This window comes from Theropithecus gelada, chromosome 7a (genome assembly GCF_003255815.1).
Source record: "Theropithecus gelada isolate Dixy chromosome 7a, Tgel_1.0, whole genome shotgun sequence".
NCBI classification, from domain to species: domain Eukaryota; kingdom Metazoa; phylum Chordata; class Mammalia; order Primates; family Cercopithecidae; genus Theropithecus; species Theropithecus gelada.
In genome coordinates, this window is record NC_037674.1 from 53,168,547 (window position 1) to 53,189,115 (window position 20,569).

General features: G+C 39.1%; 1 protein-coding gene across 1 annotated transcript in view; it reads right to left on the minus strand.

Moving 5' to 3' along the window:
- The window catches only part of PEAK1 (pseudopodium enriched atypical kinase 1), a 301,809-nt gene that overhangs the window by 49,213 nt on the left and 232,027 nt on the right, over positions 1-20,569 (minus strand). Inside the window, exon 5 of the mRNA XM_025390349.1 lies at positions 13,484-16,734. Within this exon, the coding sequence (XP_025246134.1) occupies positions 13,484-16,620 (3,137 nt within the window). The 5' untranslated portion in view covers positions 16,621-16,734. The remainder of the gene's footprint in view (positions 1-13,483; positions 16,735-20,569) is intronic.

Below are 20,569 nucleotides of genomic sequence, written 5' to 3' on the forward strand. Positions count from 1 at the left end.
AATTCATTTAAGACAGATTTTTGTAAAAATTCTATTAAATGTCTGAATGTACTTTTTAAAAAGGCAAATCAAATTCCACATTAGAGCAGGTTAAAGGCCTTTAAGTATCCAAGTATTTCCACAATTTCAGTTCAATCCTATCTTCATATTCAACCACCTTCATTCAGCTTCAGAAGGGGCAATAAAGACTTCTAGAGACTACCTGCCTCTTGGGGCAAATGTTATTCTGAATTCCATTTGTTAGCTCTCTTCAGCAGGTACACATGTCTCTAGTTGCCCACGACAGCCAATAAGCAAATATGTGACTTTTAAAACCTCCTTTTACCCCTAAAAATCACATTAGAAACAAAACGTCTAAAGCACATTAGAAACAAAACGTCATGGTTTTGTTACTGGTTTCCAGAGCTGCATATTTCTGGGGTTGCTGGGGATAACAGAACTCTGCAGATGTGGAATCTACATTAACACATGAAAAGGAGAGTTCAAAGTTATCAAATCCCACACCTTCGAAATCTATTGAAAGGGAGAAAAAACAAAACAAAACACTCCCATTTCTTTTTGTGTCTCTACCTCTAGGACCTCCTACAAATATGACATTTCTTAATCCTTGGTTTCCAGGTCATCAATTTGATTTTGCCACACTTTCCAAACATTGACATTCTCAGGTAGAAAAGTGTGTGTCTACTGATCACTATCTAGTATCTCCAATTTCTGCTAAGCCTTCTGTAGTCTTTAACTGAAAACATTGAACTTCTTATCCTGAACTGAGATTAACCTTTATCTGATATCTGATGAGTTCCTGTTAATATTTCTAACATAGTCTGGTCAAACAAAGGTAGCTCTTACTGGTGTGAATGAAGTAGCTAGGTCTCGAGATGGGGAAGACTGGAAGCCATGTGCAAGGTCTTGAATGAACTCTAATTTTCTGAAATTGTACAGATCCACTTTATTTTTTAAAACAGACTCAAATAGCAAATTAAAAGTGTCTTTAAGGCACAAGATTGCAAGACAACAAAGCATATAAAACACAGGCCTCCGTAAATCACTGTCACTTTCACAATACTAAGAAAAATTACAGTTTCAAAATCCTATGAAATACAAAATCAGAATGGCATCTGTGCAAATTAACAGAAAAGATCAATAAATTTTGGAAAACAGCAATAAAATACGGTTGCCATTCTCAATAAGAATAACATTCTCAATAACAGAAGTAGCTCCTTAGCATCACCATTTTGGCCTTGACTCACTTCTAAAGAATGGGGTGAGATACGGATATGCATTTCCTGAGAAGGCAAGGTATTAGAAGAAAACACCCATAGCCTTCTCCAAGGGGACTAACCCAGGAAGGATGTGGAACGGCCTTTTTTTTTTTATTTTGAGACGCAGTCTTGCTCTTGTCGCCCAGGGTGGAGTGCAATGGTGTGATCTCAGCTCACTGCAACTTCCGCCTCCCGGGTTCAAGCAATTTTCCTACCTCCATTTCCCAAGCAGCTGGGATGACAGGTGCCCGCCACGCCTGGCTAATTTTTGTATTTTTAGTAGAGACGGGGTTTCACTGTGTTGGTCAGGCTGGTCTCGATATCCTGACCTCAGATGATCCACCTACCTCAGCCTCCCAAAGTGTCGGGATTACAGGTGTGAGCCACCACGCCTGGCTTTTTTTTTTCTTGAGACGGCGCTCCGTGGCCCAGGCTGGAGTGCAGTGGCACGATCTCAGCTCACTGCAACCTCCGCCTCCCGGGTTCAAGTGATTCTTCTGCCTCAGTCTCCCAAGTAGCTGGGACTACAGGTGCCTGCCACCATGCCTGGCTAATTATTTTGTGTTTTTAGTAGAGATGGGGTTTTGCCATGTTGGCCAGGCTGATCTCGAACTCCTGATCTCAGGTAATCCGCCTGCCTCAGCCACCCAAAGTACTTGGATTACAGGAGAAAGCCACTGCACCTGATCCTTGGAACAGCCTTGCTGGGGCCCTGGACTTTTTTCCCGAATGCCCAGAAGCAATGGAGAAGCAAGTCAGTACACCTTTTTTCACTTTCCTCTTATCTCCCTCTGCTCTTTGAGTCTGAGTAGGGAGATGCTGAGAAATGATTACATACACTTAACTCCAAAAAATGTTGCAGGCTGACTGAGGAAATGGATGTAGGGCAGGAATGGGACCTATGAGTACTCAGAACACACCTACTCAGCACCGCACAAGCTGTGCATTTTTCCACTTAATTCATGAAAACTCTTCAGGAGGTAGATACAATTATTCTCATTTTACAGATGAGGAAACTGAGATTGAAAGAAGTTAGATTAGTTGCCTAAAATTACACAGGTACTAAGGTGGTGGCAGAGTCGGGATCTGAATAGATACCATGCAACTCTAACGTCCATGTTCCTTCTACCACACTGTTAAGATAAGGCAAGTTTGGCATACTGCAGAAACCCAGCAATATATACTTGATTGGGAAGATGAAGAAGTAAAACTGCTTCTACTTTTAGTTAGAAGAAAAAAACATAGCTTTTATTGAAAAGTAGGGTATTAATGATTACAGATGTATTTTACTTTTGAAAATCCTAAACAAACAAACCAAAAAAATTAATAATATACATTTCCAAAAAAATTTCTTTAAATAGAAGCTGCTCTAGCTATAGAATGACTGTGTTTCTAGATATTTGGCTTCCTAATAATAATTGCTACCCCCACTATCTACATTTACCGAATGCTAGGCACTGTGCTTAAATATCTTCAAACAATAACACTCTGAGTAAGGCTTATTATTCCCATAACAGCAAATAATAATAGTGGCCAAAATTTACATAGTGCTTATTATGTGCCTGTTTTAAGCCATGCTTATCAGAAGTGGGGCTATTGACATTTTGGGCCAGGTGATTCTTTGTTGTGGAGGGCTATCCACATGGCAGGATTACAACAGCACTTCTTGCCTCTACCTGCTAAAGGCTGGACATTGGAACTAACCCCTGCCTCCCAGTTGTGACAACCAAAAAAAATCTCCAGACATTGTCAAATATGCCCCGGGGGGAAATTCCATCCCCCTTTAAGTCTCCCAACAACCTACTAGGCAGGCTATTTTCTGTGTTTTATAAATGAAGAAATTATAGCCCAGAGAGATTAAGTTACTTGCTTCAGGTAACACAGCTAGTAACTGGTGGAGCTGAGATTCAAACCCTGTAGCTTAGTTCTAGTGTTTGTCATTTAAGCAGTTACATTATTTGCTTCTCAGTTTCTAGATGAGAAAACTGGTAAGCAGAGCTCAAGTAACTTGTCCAAGATGACACTAATAGGTGATAAAAGCAGGATTCAAACCCATGTCTGGGTGCCTTCAAAGTCTATGTTCTAAAATATTATGCCAATAGCTATCAAACTTTCATGTACCTAAGAATTACCTGGGGAGCTTGTTAAAATTGCAGATTCTCAGCTCCCATCTTTAGGGATTAATTTAACAGCTTTGGGGCATGGCCCAGGAATCTGCATTTATATACTCCAGGTGATGCAGTTGATCCCAGGAACACATACTGAGAAACTATTTTTCACTGCCTTCCTCCTCCAGAAAGAATAGAAGAATAAGTATACAAGCAGCAAGGTGTGAAAAGTGAGGAGAAAAATTTTAAGCAAAGGAGCATCATTCTTCAGAAGTGATATAAGCAGGAAAGGGGAAATAAAATAAATAGTCACAGATGAGAAATTCATAATGAACTATGAAAAAGCAGGGAGGGAATAATAATTTGGGACCATTCCTAACCTTCTGAGGTTTATTCTTAGTCAGTTTACTTCTCTGGGATTATATTACCTCCCAAAAGGAAAAGAAACAAAGCTGTCTGAAGACTACCCCATTCTGGTACATACAAACATAACCACACTGTATCATTCCATGATTACGATAAAGATATTTATCGGCTTTCTCTAAAACATGATTATTTAAAAATGTAACAGTGAGGACTTCATGAACTCGTCTTAACTTTAGGAAAAATGTATCAGCAAATGTAGATGTGATTTTTATAAATGCTGATGGTCCAAAAGTTTCTTTACAGCAAGATAACATGTGATCAGGAGAGAAAGCAGCTATTTTCAGCTTCTGATTTCAATTATTTTTCTTTATGAGAAGTAGAAGTTTGATCTTGAGACCAGTTTCATCCTAAGCATGAAAAAACTTCGATAGGATTCTCTTAGTAAAAAGGAGAGGTAATGCAACATTTGTTTTCTTTTTCTTTTTTATTATACTTTAAGTTCTAGGATACATGTGCATAATGTGCAGGTTTGTTACATATGTATACATGTGCCATGTAGGTTTGCTGCACCCATTAACTCATCATTTACATTAGGTATTTCTCCTAATGCTATCCCTCCCCCATTCCCCACCCCATGACAGGCCCCAGTGGGTTATGTTCCCTGCCCTGTGTCCAACTGTTCTCATTGTTCAATTCCCACCTATAAGTGAGAACATGCGGTGTTTGGTTTTCTGTCCTTGCAATAGTTTGCTGAGAATGATGGTTTCCAGCTTCATCCATGCCTCTACAAAGGACATGAACTCAAGGGAGAGGTAACACAAATTAAGATATAACTGGAGCATAAGCATTGAAACAACTGAAGCTTCTAACTGAATTTTCCAGAGAGAAGGACATGACATTTTACCACAGTCTAAGAAGTGTTGGGATTTTCATTTTCCATACCATATGTACACGCACATATGCACGAACGTGCACACACACACACACATATATTAATAGGCCTATGTTGGTTACTATAGAGAGTACCAATCCTTTCCAGTATTTGGCTGGAATGGCTGTATGTCACTAGCATGCCTGACAACCACAGACAAATCTGGTATCATGGCTTAGTCCAGGGGTAAGCGAACTTCTGTAAAAGGCCACACGGTAAGTATTTTAGGCTTTGTGGGCCATATGGTCTCTACTGCAATTACTTAACCCTAGGGTACATATGGTATAGCTTGTATGTACCATACATACCATACATTGTAGCTTGAAAACAGCCATAGACAACATGTAAAAGATGAGTGTGGCTATTTTCCAGTATAACTTCTTTTACAGAAACAGGTAACAAGTTGGATTTGGCCCATTGGCCGTAGTTTGCCAACTCCTGGATTATTGAGGAATACAGTTTAGTTATGTAAGGTCTTTGAGAAGATCCAAAAGGACTTGGAAGGGTAAAGAAAGGTTGATACAGATGAATAGCGTTCCTAAGTGTGCAAAGGTATGTCAAATCCAGTCTGTCTGTCCAAACCAGAAGCTGGGGTTTGGACAGAATCCCAGCTGTGCTAGACATAGTTGGATTCCTGAGATGATTATGGAAGTCCTAAAGAAATGACTTACATAGTATCCCAGATGTACATGCCTGGGGTCTTTGCTAATTAGGAGCATGAAATTCAGGGGTGGTAGATTTAGAAAGGTTAGCTAAAGGCCATTCAGGCAGCAAATGATATCCTTAACTTTAGCTGGAGTGTTACTTTTATTTTCTTAATGTCTAGATTAGATTTTTCTCATTAGAAAAAAACTGTTTGAATTACATTTTAATTTATATTTTAGAGATGGTGAGAAGGCGGCCTTGCTGTGTTGCCCAGGCTGAACTTCAACTTCTGGGCTCAAGTGATCCTCCTGCCTTGGCCTCCAAGTAGCTGGAACTACAGATGCACACTACCATGCCTGGGTGAACTGAAAATTTAAGCACATGTATGTGATTGGCAATAGATCTTGTCAACCAAGTATGAAAACAATTATTTACGTAAGAGTGAGACTAAATGTCTAAACTGGGCAAATTGTGTTTGGAGGTATTCTAACATTCAGGAACATAATTTGGACACAGAATTTATGCCTGAAAACTAAATTAACATGCAAGTAACTATGGCCCATTGGCCATAGTTTTAATCAATAACCAAGTGTTATTGGTTAAGTAACACTAAAATAACCATGATTTTAGTCACTAACCAAGTGTTTACCACCACAGCTTATTGAAAGAACCACTAAAAATGGTATTTGTCAAGAAGGAAATTGAACCCAGAAGGTAGAAGTAAAATGAAGAGGGTACTTGGCCATTCTAAAGAGATTAGGTTACCAGAGGCAAGAGATTAGGCAGAGAGCTCAATCAGCAAATACATTAGTAAACAGGTTAGAGATGATGGTAGTTTGGACCAGGGTAGTAGAAGCAGAGATTGGAGAGAAGTAGATAATTTGGAATATATTTTGGAGGTTGAATCATCCAACATTTTGGATGTCAGGGGTAAAGGCAACAGAAGAATCAAAGATGACCCCTAGTTTTCTGGCTTGAGCAACTGAATGAATGGAGGGCCATTTACCAAGAAGGGAAGAGTTGTGATGGAACAGATTTGTAGGGGAAAATTAAGAGTTCTGTTTTGGATATGTTTCATTTGAAGTGGAGATATCAAGTGGAAAATTGCACATGATTCTTGGGGGAAGAGATCACGGATGAAGATAGTAGGGTCATCTGAATATTTATAGTTCAAAAATTTTTGATACATGATGATGTTTAGCCAGGGGTTAGCTACTAGGGTTTAAAGAACCCCTTTTTGGTACCTGATTATAATGGAAAAAAAAGAGTTGCTTCAAAATAATAGGGGGAAGTGAATAGGGGCAGAGACGGAACAAGATTGGTTATAAATTGGTAACTGTTGAAGTGTGGTTTTATAGTAAATGGTGGTTTACTATACTAGTCTATCTACTTTTGTACATGTTTAAAATTTTCAATCATAAAAATTTTAAAATAAAATGAAAACAAAAAGAGAGGACCAATTTTAAGATAGTCCCAATTAAAAGGTAATCCAGTAGAACTGACTGCAAAGTCAATATTATAAACAAGGCACTTAGAAGAAAAGGAAGCCAGAATAACTAGAGGTTCATGAATAAGAGGATAAGATTAAGCCCAAAACGTTAAGATTAAAAGGTAGGCAGATGCCACATATGTAGGATCTTCTTCAGTGTGGGGAGTTGGGGGATATAACTAGATTTACATTTAAGAAAGAGTAGGCGGCTGTTCTCAGAATAGATTTCAGGGGGCAAGATATTAAGCAAGGATGATATTAAATTCTGGTTCCCTAGACATAGTATTGTAATGAGGTCAACTCCTATTGCTAGATATATGCTGATGTTTTACAGATACTACATATTTAGTACTCAAAATATGTCTATAAGGTAGGTATTATTATTCTTATTGTATAGGTAGGGAAACTTTAGCTCAGAGAGATTATGTCAAAAGTTACAACTACTCAGGGGTAAGTCAGAATTCAAATCTTTGACTCCAGTGCTGGCATTCTTCCCACTATGCAGTATTATTCCCCAACGTGATGGGGAACCAAAGACTTGCAGAGATGGTAGGTAGGTATCATTTTAAAAACGATAGCTGGGAAATTCTTAACTGGTCACAGACCAGATTAACCACCAAATTAGTTTCTCTTAATCCAAACTAGCCACATAGAAATGATGTCTGGGTATACATTCTTGAACTAAAATTTGACCCACTAGTATCCCATCTTCTAGTCTATTTTCAATATTACTGCCAGAAAATATTTTATTAAAAAAATCATGCTACTTTCCTGCTTAAAAACTGTTTCCTCTACAAAATCTACAAGATAAAAGCCAAACATTTCAACATGTCATTTACAGCCTGTCTCAGCACTTCTCAAACTTTTTGGTCTCAGGATTGCTTTGCACTCTTAAAAACTGAGAATCACATGGACTCTTATTTGTACAGGTTATATCAATTGACGTTTATATGAGAAATTGGAACTGAGAACATTTGAAAATAATTAATTCATTTTTTTAAAAAAACCTTTTTTTGTGGCAACACGGATGGAACTGGAGGACATTATGCTAGGTGAAATAGTGCCAGGAACAAAAGTTAAACACCACATGTTCTCACTCATATGTGGAAGCTTAAAAAAAAGTAGATCTCATAGCAGTAAAAAGTAGAAGAGAGAATATGAGAGGCTGGGAAGATGGGGGAAGAAAAGGATAGGCAGAGATTTGTCAAAGGACACAAAATTACAGCTATATGGGAGAAATAAGTTCTAGTGTTCTATGGCACTGTAGGATGACTATAGTGAACAGTCATGGATATGCTAATTACCCTGATCTGCTGACTTTACATTATATGCATTGTAGCATCACTACGTACACCATAATTATGTGCATTAGGTATAATTTAAGTATTAAATAAAAATTTAAAAATAAGGAAATAAACCCAGTACATATTAACCTAAATAATATTTTCTCAAATCTTTTCAATATCTGGCTTAACAGAGGACAACTGAATTCCCTTATTTGCTTCTGCATTCAATCTGCTGTGATATGTTGCTTTGATTAAAGTATATGAAAAATATCTGGTCTCACCCAGATTCATAAGCAGAAAAAGGAGGAGTATTTTAATAGCTTTTTAGATAACTGTAGACATTCTTTGGTACCATACCAGAATTTGATAAGTGGTAGTTTCTTAAAGGTTAGTTGCAATGTGAAATCTGAAACCATATCAATAAACTTTCTGTACTCAGTTGCATTAAAAGCCATTGATCTATCTTGCAGTTTGAATGGATTTTACTCATGTATAATTTTGTAATATGATGGATTGGGTTATTTGGAAATTATTGGTTTACTGAGTTAATGCAGATCCTCTAAATGTTGACATATTTCATTATATAATACTTTCAAAAGTTTGCAAATTCAACCACCAATCTCATCAGAAGAATGTTTAAGTATTAGAAAGCTGTTGAGGTCATGGTGGCAGACATAAGTTTTTAAAAATTCTAATTTCTGCTTGAAAACTTGGATTTTATATCACTGACAACAAATACAGTTACTTGTTTTCCTTGAAGTAATAGGTTTGTTATGTTCATTCTTGAGAAAATATCTGCCAAACACTCTCAGATTTGAATAACCACAGTTTGTCTGTCAGTTGTCCTTTCAAGGTAGTCCATGAAAAAGGGGGCTAGTTCAGCTTCACAACTCAAACTATTTCACAAGTACTTTTGTTTGGGAAAACCATCATACTTTGTTACACAGCAGAAGTATTCTATGTGTACTTCCCATTTAATGACGCAGAATTTTTAGGAAGACAGGTACTCCAGGGTTCAGATTTAATTTACTACATCACCAAGGGCATTCTTACAGAGTCTCACCCTGTCACCCAGGTTGGAGTGCAGTGGCGTGATTATGGTTCACTGCAGTTCTTGACCTCCTGGGCTCAAGCGATCCTCCCATCTCAGCCTCCTGAGTACCTGGGATCACAGGCACACACCACTATGCCCAGCTAATTTTTAAAATTTTTAGTAGAGACAAGGTCTCTCACTATGTTATCCAGACTGGTCTCCTGAGCTTAGGTGATCCTCCCACCTTGGCCTCCCAAAGTGCTGGGATTACAGGCATGAGCCACTGTGTCTGGCCCACCAAGGATATTAAGTGAAACTCACTTGAAAACAACAACAACAACGACAACAAACCCTTCTAGTACAATATGGTGCCATGGCTTTGATTTATGCTAAGATGCAAGTAGTTTTAACCACTATTGTTTAAGCACCATCAGTGCAAATGTCAACACAATGAAAAAGACAAGCGTCTTTGTATTATTATAAAACTAGTAATGATGGCATGATCATTATTTGACCTTACACAGATCATACTTTAAGAACAAATGGACTATTTTTAAATTTTAATTTAAAAAATTTAAATTAACAAATAATAATTGTATATATTTATGGGGTACAATGTGATGTTCTGATATATGTATATGCTGTAGAAAGATTATTTAATAAAGTTACTAGCAAATCTATGACCTTATCTATTTATCTTTTTTTTGTGGTGAGAACATTTAAAATCTACTTTTTTAGCAATTTTGAAATATGTAATACGTCATTATTAACTATGGTCACCATTTTGTGCAATAGATCTTTAAAACTTACTCTTCCTGTCTAACTGGAACTTTGTACCCTTGGCAAACATCTCTCCTTTCCTCATCAACCCCACCTCACCCCAAAGCCTCTGGTTACCATCACTCTATTCTTTCCTTCTGAGTTTGAATGTTTTAGATACACTGGATTATTCATTATCCTTTTCTAGCCACATGTCCTGCTTCTGTTTGCCACCAACCTCACCTTTGTGACTTTGCATATATTGTTCCTTTGGCCTACAATGTCTTTCCCAACCAGCTGGCAAAATCCTATTTGTCTTTAAAGATCTGCTTTGGATTTTATTCCTGAGAAGTCTGCACTAAACTGATTTAATCACTCTGCATGTTGTTTTAGCATTTATCCATTGAGGGTAGAGGGCCTACTAACATTTTTAAGCACTCAATGTGTGCCAGACCCTGGGATAAGCTTTTTATATGTTTTCTAATGAAATGTTTAACTTACTTCTATGTGATAGATATCTTTATAGCCTTATACACTGAAGGATCAGACAGACAGTTGAAGTCCAACCCAAGCCCATTATTTCAGGATAATGTTTCCCCCTATTTGTTCCAGGGCCTCATGGCAAATACATGGAACAGTTAAGCCACTCAATTTATATTTCCTAAACAGTTAAATAAATGGACGTAGTAACAATCTAATCCCATAATGAAAGGGTCTATAAAGTTCCTCATCTTTCAGAGCCTGAGGTCTGGCCTTTAGTACAGTATTTTTTCATTTTTCATTCTTCATTCCTTATATACAGTTTACACTTGAAATATTCATTTACTTATGGAAAAACTGTATTTTCATTTCTTTCAGCAGTGTGCTCCCAGCCGTGGGATGGTAATTTAATGATCACACTGCCATCAAGCCTAAAACACAAATGTTGACATTTGATGGTAATGTTTTCCTTATCAAAGTTGCTCCAAGTAAATACCAATGGTGTATTCAAGTAAATGAGGCAATATTGAAAAAGCAAATGGTATATATTTTTCAATATGCATATTCATGTTTTAAACTTTTCAAAAAGTAAAAAAAAGCTGTCGAATACCTCTTTTTCTACTTAGTCTGGGACATTATGAAATGTGAAAATTCCAATGTGCCTTAAAGAAAAGCTTAATATCTCAATCACTGCTTTACTCAGACTATAGCATGTATCTTTAGAATGGTGGTGAGACCAGCAGTTCTAAGTGTGACCCAAGGACCAGCAGCATCAGCATCACCCAGGAACTTATTAGACGTGCAAATTATCAGGACCCACCCCAGACCCACTGAATCAAAAACTCTAGGGGTGGGGCTCGGCAATCTGTGTCTTAACAGCTCTCTAGATGATTGTGGAACATGGTTAAATTTAAGAACCAATGGGCAAATGAACTGTGTTATTTGGATTCATGGATGTTAACTACAAAAAATGGATAAATTTTGGAAGACCTGACTGGTGTTTGTATCACCTAATTGTGAAATAAAAGCTGTATAGTAAGGGGTCTGCCAAGCCCAGGGCCTGGGCTGCCCTCAAAACTGTATACCATGGCATGCAGCGAAAGGAGAGAGTCTCATTCCACAGAAAGAAGCCAAATCATTTCTTGACTGTGTCTTCTAAGATGTGGATAAATACCTACAGTGATAATTAATCAGGAATGACGCCATGTAAGAACTGACTACCATTCCCTCCTATATAACTCCAACCATTTGCTGTTTAAACTGCCCCTTTTCTAAATAAAACAGTCACCTGAAATACATGGTGATTTTTTTTTTGAGATGGAGTTTCAATCTTTTCGCCCAGGCTGGAGTGCAATGGTGTGATCTTCGCTCACTGCAACCTTCACCTCCCGGTTCAAGTGATTCTCTTGCCTCAGCCTCCCAAGTAGCTAGGATTACAGGCGCCTGCCACCACACCCAGCTAATTTTGTATTTTTAGTAGACATGGGTTTCACCATGCTGGCAAGGCTGGTCTCCAGCTCCTGATCTCAGGTGATCGCCCGCCTTGGCCTCTCAAAGTGCTGGGATTACAGGTGTGAGCCACCACACCTGACCCTGAAATACATGTATTTTATTACTACTGGAGTACATTCTGTCATTGAATACCTTACCTTGGAATATAACATTCAACTACCAATGACAAGACTATTTTTTCTAGGACTATCATCCTAGTTGCTTTGTTACTATACGGATTGAAGGAAAACAGGGACTTGTTAGCATTTTGACAACAATTTGGAGGTATGTGAAAAGCTCATTTTAGTAAAGAATGTATATAAAACTTCCTAGCATTTTGCTAGGAAAAGTAAAAGCATTAAGTGTTCACTTCATTTTTTATTATACTTTTCTAAAGAAAAACGAGTAAATCTGCCCCATCCATCAGAATTTGCGACGTTTTGTCGGAAAGAAGGCCAGGCCAGGTAGAGGTTTACTTTAAGTCAGGAGGGAGAAGGACTCAGAATCAGATGAATGGAGTACTCAGGGAATATCCTTGTTTAAGAATAAAAAGGACAGGAAGTATAGGGAAATCATCCTATTTGTCACAAACTTGGGATAAAAGTTCCTTGTTTTTATTGGCAGTTAATTCATTTTGTTTACAATATAAATAAGAAAGAAAAACTTAGGCTTCCAAAAACATATGTGTTTATGTGAATGATTACAAGTGAGAATATAACAATTTTGACCGATCTTGTGTTTGTTAAGAATGCAACATTATAAGGAGGATACATGCTTTAGAATGAGACAGATTGAAGTTTGAATTCCAGCTCTGACAAGTACTAGCTTTGTGACTCTGTTCAATTGTTAACTTCCCAGGTTTTCAGTTTCCTTATCTGAAGAATATAGCAAATTTATAAGGATTTGAGATAAATATTAATATATACCTTACACAGAACAGGTGATCAATAAATAGCTACTAAGGTGTTAAAGAAAATGAATGCCTAGAGAACTGATTTGGGTATGCAATCTGTCTAGCTGAACCAAGGATTATAGTACTGGGTCTCAGTCTCAATACTCAACTTCTCCTATTTCACCCACATGCTAAATAACTATAAATTGCTTGCTTACCACCCTCCATTTTTTTCCACAACATTTGGAAGGAGAACAGAAAGAGACAGCAATAAAAAAACAAACATTCCCTTAAAATAAGTAATGCATACAGAGGTAACACCTTCATAAAAAACAAAAAGAATTGCTGGAAGAGTTTTATTTCATTTACAGTGAGGGAAAGAATAGTATTACCATTTATTCATTTGATCCTGTTTCTTCCTCACACTACCATCACATTTCAAAACAACATTTTATCGCTATTAAGGTGTTACGGATTTGCTTTTCTATGTTAAAGTTCCTCTGCATTCACCAGAATGCAGTAGGCTACTTAAGCCAAAGATCCAGGACTATAAACCTTGTTCAGTACAATAAGCTCACTTTAATACTATTCTAATCTTGGAATGCAGTTATAAAGATAGATGATGGCCACAGAGTGCTACTTACAAACAGAAATGGCTCTTATGCAATCTTAAAAGATATAAAAAACTTAGCACCTGAGAATGTGTTAAAAAATTCCCATATTCTGCCAGTCTATTTTACATACCTGAGAATCTTTTTAGGAATCTGTGATGGAGAAGAATGACTCCTCTTCTTCTTCTCTGAGTCCTGTAGTAATGCATTCTCTGCTCTACCCTTCTCCGTGACTGCTGCCTGGTCTGCCCCAGCCTTGCTCTGATCCACACTGAGCTGGCCTTGAGCAGGGTCACACCTGTACATGAAGACAATGGCTGGTTTCTCACTGGACTCTCCTTTTGCCTCTGTGAACCAGTGATGGCGCTGAACTGGAGGAGGAGGCAGCATGTGAATGACGGTGCCATCCAGGCCCACCAGTCTCCCTTTCTCTCGCTCTTTCTCTTTGTCATCCTCCTCATCTGTTTTCCGACGGCGGAAGAAGCTTTTAAATGATATCCAGCGCTTAGGCTTTGCATCAGCTGCCCGCCTGCTGCCTTCAGAGTGCAAAACTGATTCAGCTTCTGTTGACCTGGTAGGGCTGGTTGGCTTGGTCCAGTTGGTGAAATGCCTCTGCAAAAGGTTACTTGCATGGTAAGGAGAGGAAGTAGAGCGTGGTGGGGGAAAGGGAGGTGGTGGCTCACTCTGGGGGCTAGTCACTAATTTGGAGGGAGAGGGGGTGACTGGCTTTATGGATGGGTCTTTCTGTACTTTGGTGGTAAGACTGTCTGTGGTCTGAGGTGCTTCAGCCTCACCACTAGGCTGAGATGTAAAGAGAGATTTCGGCCGGACTGGCGTACTCTTAGGTGTACTCCTAGCAACATCAGCATCTGGAGGAATGGCATAAAGCTCTTCCACACTGCAAGCTTTAGGGCCAGATTGAGGTGTTTCTGGAGGAGACTGTGGGGGTTGGATTGAAGCCACGATCTGCGAAAGCACTGTGCTTGCTTTCTCTCTGGTGCTGCTGCTGCCCACCATCTGAGACTCCTGAGTGCCTTCTGTTTTGGCCACAGGCTCTTGAGTGGTTCTCTGGATCTTTGCTGGGGAGCTGTGACTGGAACTATAGCTTCTCTGTGGCGAAGACTGACCTCTGTTGAGACAGTTGTTAAACTCTTGAACCTTCTGAGCCACTGAGCCCCTTTTACGCTCTGTGCTGTTTGAAAACCCTTTAGTTTGAAGACAGTCAGTGGTTTTGCTAGTGGTGTTATCAGGCACTTCGCTTTCAGTTTCTATTTCTTCATAAGTATGGCTTATTACACTTGTGGTTTTTTCCTTCACTGAGAGTTCTCCACTTGTTCCCAGAAAACTTTTGTAGATAGCTAGATTGTCATATGCATTTGGATTGATAACAATGGGAACTTTGATAGCATTTTTGGAACTCCGAGCATAAGTTGGCTCATCATGAATGATAATTGGAAAAGGTGGCATACCAGCATTGTTATAACTATTGAATTTTATTTCAGACAAATTAGGTGACTTAACAGGGATGGTTTTGGAGGAAATGTTTGTAGCTGTGGGTGATGTAGGTGCTGATTTGTGACAGTTTTTCCTTGGAGGAACATTTGGTCCAGTTCCACTAGTAATTAGTTCCACTTTAGGTATCTTTTGTCGTGGACTGGTGCTAGAAGTCCATACTTCCTGGTATCGAATTGCACTGGATTTTTGGAAATGGGCACTTATTTGTCCTGGTGTCAATGAAGATGACGTAACTGGAGAGTTTGGAGTAGATGAGCTTTTTGTCTTGGGGCTGTTAACAGGGCCCTCGAGGTGCTCACTGGCCATGGCTGCTGACACATCCACGACAGTATATGGCTTGCACAATGGCTGTTCCAGATTCACAACTCGGTAGGGTTTTGCTTGCTCTTCTGTGGGGACAAGGTTTATGGTTACTGCTTGCCCAGCAACATCTGTAGAGGCTTTACTTTCTTCCTTCTCAGTTTGTACAGCAATCTTGCCATCCTTCTCTTCTAATCGGAGAGCAAGGACTGCTTTGTGGGTCTCTGGAACTTTTATTGAGCTTTTGGAAGCTTGTGATGAATCTTTATCCTGATTATTACTAGAGGGACTTTCATAATTGGGCTCAATTTCCTTCATGTCCTTAGAATCTCCTGGGTTACCAGGAGATATTCCCCCATTACAAATCTTCTGGGATAAACTACTGGCTGTCTCAGAACGTGATTCTTCTGTTAAAGAAGAATCTGGTGATGTGGAGTCAGATGACACCATGCTCTGAATGCTTCCTTGTCCATAAGAGACCACCGAATTTTCCTCATAACCATTTAGGATTTCATCATAGCTGTCATCATAGTCCACAGCACAGATTCTCTGCAGAGACTTGTTTCGCAGGGGGATGGTATTCCATTTTTTGTCCACAAAGAATCGAACAGGAGACAAAGTGTTTGCTCTGAAGTTGGCAAAGCGAGGTTGCCCTCTCATGCGAATCTCCATGGCCAACAGCTCTTCATCACTCTCATCCCAACTCTCGTGCTCCTCCTCCATGTTACTGAAAAGTGCATCCTCTTCACTCTCCTCGCCACTGGAAAACTCTGGGTAACAGAACCGGCCCCCTTCATTACTAATCACTTCCGTGCTCCCACTCAGAATAACACGCTTGCCCTGAGTATCCTTTATCCCACCTATCATGCAACTTGGTGGAAGCTTTCTTTCCAATGATCGTTTATAGCAATCATTTATTCTTCCCAAGAATGTTTCTCTGGAGTTTGTTTCATTTCCTCTTATCTGAGGGGCAGTATCTAAGCCTGCTATCTCCTTTAACACTTCAGTTAGTCCATTATTGTTATTTGACATCTTCTTCGCAGTATCATTATTGCCGTAAGGCTTAGGAACATGGCTAATTCCTTCGTCATCTTCATTATTATTGTTAAGTGGTTTCTGACTCAAGGCAGCTCTGTTTCGGTTCCACCCTATGATAACAGGTTTGTTCTCACAGTGTTCTTGGATGCCAAACTCACCACATATAGTTTGCCCATCTGCCACTATCATAGTGGGCTTCACAGCTATAGTGGGTTTTTTAGCCACAGGAGGCCGGAAATTTCCGGTGTTCCTGATGCGGTGGTTATTACTGTGATTGGCATTAGTTTTCACATTGCCATGGGTGATGGGTGCCTTCTCAGGGTCTGGGGGGAGCTGGTGCAAACTTTTAGGTTTAAAGCAATTCTTGCATTCACCAGGTTTCCAAACGTGTTCAGTAAAGGTGTTACAAGCAGACATTTTTAAAAACAGAACTTCACAGACAATGCTTTTCTTTCAGTGCATGACAAAACTTTCATCTGTTAGTTTTCACTTCCCCTGTGTGTTACAGCAGCTCTTCTAAGAATGATCAATCTGTGGAGGGGGAGAAAGAAGAAAAAAGTCTGAATGAAAAAGGCACTATGAGACTTACCATTATTAGTGACTTGAAAAAACTGACCCCACTCCTAAACTTTTCCTTAAATTAAAAGATTGAGAGCTAAACTAATTTGGGTACTTCATAATTTTCCTTTAGTTGATCAGCATATTGGAAAGTGAGCTTTTTAACCATAATTTTATGTATTCTTATCAAACCATACATAATCTTCAGCTTGATGTCTCTGTTGTAATGATTCTGTGAAATGAATCATTACATCCCTCCCAGAAATGCCTTTGATACCACTCCTTCTGTTATCCACCATTTTCTCGAACACTTCCCAGGCCACTATAGGTTCCTCTTCTTCCACCTACCCTTGTACATTTTAGACATTTCACAGACTCCTCAAACTCAATGCATTGAAAATTAGGCCTCAGGGCTGGGTGCGGTGGCTCACGCCTGTAATCCCAGCATGTGGGGAGGCAGGCCAAGGTGGGAAGATCACTTGACCCTAGGAGTTCAAGACCAGCCTGGCTAACATGATAAAACCCCATCTCTAAAAAAAATATAAAAATTAGCTGGGTGTGGTAGCACACGCCTATAGTCCCCGATACTCAGGAAGCTGAGGCTGGAGGATTGTTTGAGCCTGGGAGATAGAGGTTGCAGTGGGCAGATTGTGCCACAGTACTCCAGCCTGGGTGACAGAGTAAGACCTTGTCTCAAAAAAAAAAAAAAAAAAAAATGCTGAAAAGGAAAGCAGGGGCCAGATCATGCAAGGCCTTTTAGGCTTTTAAAGATTACAGAGTTTATCCTAAGAGCAGTGGGAAGCCACTGAAGGGTTTGAATAGGGGAAACAACATAATCCAATTTGCATTTTAAAAAGACAGCTCTGACTAAAACCCATGATATTCTTAGGTATGTAAGTCCAACAAAATATGTGTAAAATCTAGAATCTATATGAGCAAAACTACAAAACACTGATAGATGAAGGGAGGAAGAAGGGGGAAAGGTAAGCAAATTATAGCCCAGAGGCCAAATGTAGCTCATTCCTGTTTTCATATCCCGAGGTTAAGGATGCTTTTTATGTTTTTAAATGGTTGGAAACAAATCAAATGGAGAATAATGTTTTGCAACAAGTGAAAATTATATGAAATTCTAAATACAGTACCCACAAATAAAGCTCCATTGGAACGCCGGTCACACTCATTTGCCTATGGCTGCTTCTGTGCTACAATGGAGAGATAAGTAGCTATGACATGTGTGACACATAGACTGTATGCTTCACTTTTGCTGCTTTGTGGCACTCTACAAATTGCAGGATTTTCACTGGTGCATCTATCAGCTGTGTGAAATGACATTTTTCAAAGATAATACATAAAATTATGAAATACCTAAAATTTCATTACAGATATGCATTAATAGATGAACATTTGTAATCAATTTTGATGAGAGGAAGTACTAACTTTGAATCCCCATCCAGCAAAATGTTATCCTCCCCAAAATGGAATTTTATTCTTCTCACTAGCAAACCTCTGTTATAAAATATTGTACCTAATTATATTTTGCATTTTATCAAAAAAATTTGCAGAAAAAAAAATAATGATAAGAGAATGAAGACAAGCCCCAGAGTAGGAGAAATTCTGTGAAACATTCATATCTGACAAAGGACTTTGTATCTGGAATATATAAAGAACTTTCAAAACTCAACGAAAAGAAAAACCCAATAAAAAACGGGTAAAAGATCTGAGCAGATACTTAACCAAATATATACGATTTTTGATTTTTTTTTTTTTTTTTTGAGATAGGATCTCGCTCTGTCACCCGGTCTGGTGTGCAGTGGTATGATCACAGCTCACTGCAGCCTCAACCTCCCTGGCTCAATCAGGCCTCTCACCTCAGCCTCTGGAGTAGCTGGGACTACGGGCGCATGCCACTATGCCTGGCTAATTTTTCTATGTTTTTGTATAGATGGGGTTTCTCTATGTTGTCCAGGGTGGTCTCAAACTCCTGGGCTCAAGGGACCCACCTGCCTTGGCCTCCCCAAAGTGTTGTGATTATAGGCATGAGACACTGTGCCCGGCCAAAGATACATGGATTACATTTAAACAATATAAATATTGTAAATATAATTTACAATATTTACAATATTGTAGTAAATAAAATTTACAATATTTTAGTAAACATAATTAGCCACATGGAAATGCAAATTAAAACTACAATGTGCTACCACTACACGTTTATTAGAATGGTTAAAATAAAATTAAAACAAAAACATCTGATGCTAGCGAGGATGTGAAGCAATTGAAACTCTCATATATTGCTGGTGGGAATGTAAATGGTTCAGGTATTCTGAAAAACAGTTTTGCAGGTTCTTATAGAGTTAATCATAAACTTACCTTGGAGCCCAGCAATCCCACTCCTAGATTTACCCAAGATAAATAAAAACTTTTGTTTACACTAAAACAAATACACAAAGGTTTACAGCCAAAAGCTGGAAACAATCTAAATGTTAGGTGGCAGTGGTTACACAACTGCATACATTTGTCAAAACTCACAGAACCCGCCTGGCACGGTGGCTCATGCCTGTAATCCCAGCACTGTGGGAGGCCGAGGTGGGTGAATCACTTGAGGCAAGGAGTTTGAGACTAGCCTTGCCAACATGGTGAAATCCTGTCTCTACCAAAAATACAAAAATTAGCCACGCATGGTGGTGTACGCCTGTAATCTTAGCTACTCAGGAGGCTGAGGTATGAGAATTGCTTGAACCTGGGTGGCGGAGGTTGCAATGCGCCAAGGTTGCATTGTGCCACTGCACCGCAGTCTGAGAGTCTGCCTCAAAAAACAAACAAACAACTCATAGAACCACACACTTAAAAAAGGTGAATTTTACTACATGTAAATTTACCCTCAATAAACCTGACTTTAAAAAGACAGCTCTGCTGCTATGTAGAAAATGGACTTGGGAAGAACAGGACAGGAGGCTTAAAGGACATAGGCAAACTAAGATCTGATGAGGATCTAGACTAGGATGTGGTGTCAGGGAAGGCAGAGAAACACGCAGGAATGACTGGATTCTGAAGAGTAAAAGGTATTGAGGTTTTGGGTTTATGTATTCAAATGATTTGTGGAGCTATTTACTGAGATGACAACATTGGAGGAGGTGCAACTTTTGAAGGGAAGATTATGAGTCCATATTTTGTCACCCTGCATACAAAAGAGTATATGAATTTAGAAGTCTGAAACATGGATGAGAATTCTGTGGTTCTCATCTACTTAGGAATTACTAGTATAGAGATATTTAGGCTGAAAAGAAAATAGTGAGCTAAGGAGGTGGCCTTGGTGGGTGAACCAGGGAGAAGGGGCTAATTCCTCTCCCCTAACTGAAAACTAACAGCCAAGGTGTGATGACACAGAAGCCAGATGAGGAAATGTCGTGAAGGAGAAAGACAATAACTATTTCAAATGCTGCTGAGAGGTAACAGAAAATGAGGACTTACATACATGCCCACTGGACTTGGCAATGTGAGCTCATCAGTGACCTCAGCATGAACTATTTGGTTCAGGTGGGGATGGAAACCAGACTGCAGTAAGTTGAAGAATGAGGTAACAGAGCAATCGTAGATAACTTTTGGAGAAGAGTAGGCAGGAAGGAGAAGCAAGAAGGAGCTAGGAGGATGGGGGTCCAGAAAGGATTTTCTTATTTTAAGATGGGAGGACCTAGATAATGCTGAATGGTAATATTGCGGAAAGATACAGGCCAGGGTGAGAGGCTGAAAAAACAGGAAAGAGGGAAGAATCACAATACTTAGAATGTTAAAACTGTGCAGGTTGCTA